Source organism: Diadema setosum, chromosome 12 (genome assembly GCF_964275005.1).
Source record: "Diadema setosum chromosome 12, eeDiaSeto1, whole genome shotgun sequence".
Lineage (NCBI taxonomy): Eukaryota > Metazoa > Echinodermata > Echinoidea > Diadematoida > Diadematidae > Diadema > Diadema setosum.
In genome coordinates, this window is record NC_092696.1 from 2,928,124 (window position 1) to 2,931,512 (window position 3,389).

Below are 3,389 nucleotides of genomic sequence, written 5' to 3' on the forward strand. Positions count from 1 at the left end.
CGATCATCGTGCCGTCTCTAATTGATTGGCTGTTGGTTTCAGTAAACGTTCCCCCTGCACGTGCATAATTATGTTTGATGTTTTAACATATTCACCTATATGATTTGCAACTAGTTCTTTATCTAACTTTACGCCGTTTTAGAAATTAAAAGTTTTTTACCATTTCCATATGAGATTCTCGAAAAATTGGATTATTTAGATGAACATAAATGTATATCCGCAATATTCCACTGCAGTATATAGGTTCAGGAAGGAACAGCCACAGCGTTGCTAGGAAACCTCATGGACATCTCTATTATATTATGAGGTATATAATAGGAGAAAAAGATTTTTTTTTCACATATGTACAGGTCTAAATTAGATTAAAAACAGAAAATTTTCGTAAAAAGTTAATTTCAGATATACCTATTTGCAAATTATTGTGTAATTTTGAGCACTGATGGGAAGAGATGTTAAGATAAGACATAGTTCACCTACAAATTAGTAGACTCTTCCAAGCACGCTTTTCGATCGAGTGTAGTTTCAGAGGCACAGACTCAGACTACCTTGTACAAGTTTTAAAGCACCGTGTTTCTCACAAAGAATTATGTGCTGGTTGCTTGACTCCGATCGATAAGTATTGGCTTGGTTACAGAGCACGGTATGTTGACAGAGCTATTGGGCGGCAAAGACTTATCATAAAGAACTATATTTTTGATTAATGTCAACGTTTCTCTATATCAAAGACTTGCAATTAGTCGGAGTCGTGTACGTAGCTAGTAGATACAGAATGGCAGCGCCATCATTTAGCCGCGAGCGCCCGTGAGTTGTACTGGTGTGGTGGGTCGGATCGGCTTGTCGAGTGGCACGGGAGGTGGTAGGACTTCGACTTAGCCTCCGCTGCCAAGCTGCGCTGGTTGGTTGGGGCTACGGCGGTGACACTGTGCTGACAAAGGTAAGACGATGACCTCTAGGTGTGTTTCTCGCTCCCCTCTAAATATTCCAGGCTTCCCTACCCATCCTTTTGCCCATTAATTCAAACACTACAGACCTAAACAAAACCTGATAACCGTTACTACTAACCTCTGCACTAACCGTCTTCCCTTCATAAGCTGACACAGGGTATATAACGTTAGGGTAGTCATGGTAGTGTGGATGGTAATGGCAAAATTGGATGGTATGGTTGGGGGATTATGGAAGTCTTAATTATATTTGTATTCATGTGATGATTGTACAAAATGTAAAGTGCCAGGAATAGCACAAGATCTCAATACACTGTAATTGCTTTATTACAATAACCTTACAAGTATTTGACACAGTTGATCACATGATTGTGTACCAATGTACTACATTTGTAGTAGTATATCAAACTGCATTATATGGTAGGTGACAATCAGAATAATTGAAAAAGAAATATGTGGTTTGGGATTTCTTGTCATGAATTCTTTACTCTCTTTGTGAGCATTTTCCCATTACCATGATGATCTAAATTGAGTTGTGTGATTAAAAATTCATAATATTGCAATTGTGTGAAGAGAGTACAATATTAAATACAGACAAGATTTCATATTTTGTGTGATATGCATTTAATCATTATTCACTTTTCTTCCCTGCAGGTAAAATCAATATGGCAACAGCTGGAACCATGGTTCCTTATTACAGTTACTTTGACAACAGTTCACCTCCATCACGCACCTTGGAGGAGAGAGAATTCCTCTTCCCTATTAGGTCTGCTCACCAGACAGCTTTTAAGCCCAGACAGATTCAGACCAAGTCATTTCGTCTTCCTCCGCGCTCATGGACCAACATCGAAATCAACAACAAGCTGCGGAATAGCGTGCCAGACTCGTGTCGGCTGGAACCATCTGATGCCTTTCGGCTGTGGGTGGAGGGTGGGCGCAGGGAGCCGCCCTTCCCCCCACGATGGGATCCAGACTACAACAGCAATATATGGCGGAACTTTAGCCATGGGGAGGGGTACAAGGTTGACACCCCTGGTAGACGGGTGAAGGAGACAGTGGCAGCTATGTACCCCATTAAGATTCCATCACACTCTGAAATGAAGGAGCACACATTTACCAAGTTCCTCAGTGAAGTTCCGATCATCAGGGACCCCAAGAGGCGCCACCTCGCCATCTCGCACTCAATGAAAGAACTCCAAGACTTTCAGAGGCTCAAACTCCGCAGCGAGATGCGGGTACCTCCCATGGATGCAGAGGGTAATTTGCTTCCCCCTCAGGGCTTCAAGAGACACCCAAAATTATTCCAGGGTCAGCCGCATGCCAACATCACCACAAAGTTTAGACAAATGACAGAGATGGAGCAAGAAAGCGAGCGCAGTCGACTAGGAACTCACAGAACTAGTCCAAATCGCCTGTGGAAACTTTCTTTCAAAGACAATAACCCTGAATTTGAGCAAGTTCAGAAAGACATTGAGAGCAGGAAATTATCACCCAAAAAGCGGAAAGATGCAAGAAGTCCTGCTCCTGCAGAAATTCTATTCAAATGAGGTGTTGATTATGGAAAGAAGATAATTGTATTGTGCGTAAAAAGTGAATCAGTGCAAAATTCCCTTGTCAGCTCTTAGAGTAACATTTGCTCTCTTGTGGAATGTAATTTTTGTAAGTTCTGTACAACTGACTAGTGGTGCCAAATGTTAGGCATGTACTGTGCACTCTCGTTATAACGAAATGCTTGGGACTGGCAGTTTTCTTTCGTTATAACGAAATTTCGTTATAACCGAACAAATACAATACAGTATATAACGAAAACAAGGAAACCACGCATATATATCACATTATGTTTGCTGAATACTCATCATACACTGGAGAGCTATGTGAAATGTGATGGGATAACTGTATTACAATAATAAACGCAAGTTCCACTCAGAAAGTGTGTGTGGCACAAGGAGCGAACACACAGTGGTGTGAAACGTTCACCCATGCAGAGACGCTATACACTACCGTATTTTTTATCCGCTACGTATTTTCGAAAGCAATTCGTATTTCGTTATAACGGAGCACATTTCTTTTGTTTTTCTTTGTCTGTGGCGCTCGGAAAAGACTTCGTTATAATGGAAATTTCGCTATAACCGTGTTCGTTATAAGCGAATTTTGTGCCATAGACTTTAATGGTGATAATTGTGGGACCAGAAGATTTACTTCATTGTAACGAAATTTCGTTATAACCGTGTTCATTGTAGCGGGAGTGCACTGTACAATGTAGTAGAGTGTGCTGTAATCATGCAGAAAATTGTTTAAGTGTATGACAAAGTTTCATCTGCAGCAAGTAATTGTCCAAGGAGAGAAAGCTCACTTTTATATTATTATGTTGAAAGTGTCTGCTGCAGTGAAATACAACTACAAGGAATATCTTAATACTCTAAATTAGATTTTAGATAGTAAAGATAT

General features: G+C 40.5%; 1 protein-coding gene across 1 annotated transcript; it reads left to right on the plus strand.

Annotated features, from left to right (window-relative positions):
* Positions 1-566: 566 nt before the first annotated feature.
* Positions 567-2,620, plus strand: LOC140236115 (testis-expressed protein 52-like). The gene is made up of 2 exons (XM_072316087.1): positions 567-934; positions 1,596-2,620. The coding sequence occupies exon 2, from the start codon at positions 1,607-1,609 to the stop codon at positions 2,486-2,488; it is 882 nt and encodes a 293-aa protein (XP_072172188.1). The 5' UTR covers positions 567-934; positions 1,596-1,606; the 3' UTR covers positions 2,489-2,620.
* The last annotated feature ends 769 nt before the right edge of the window (positions 2,621-3,389 follow it).

Coding starts and splice junctions, on each gene's coding strand:
- LOC140236115 (XM_072316087.1), top strand. CDS start 1,607: ATGGCAACAGCTGGAACCATGGTTCCTTATTACAGTTACTTTGACAAC.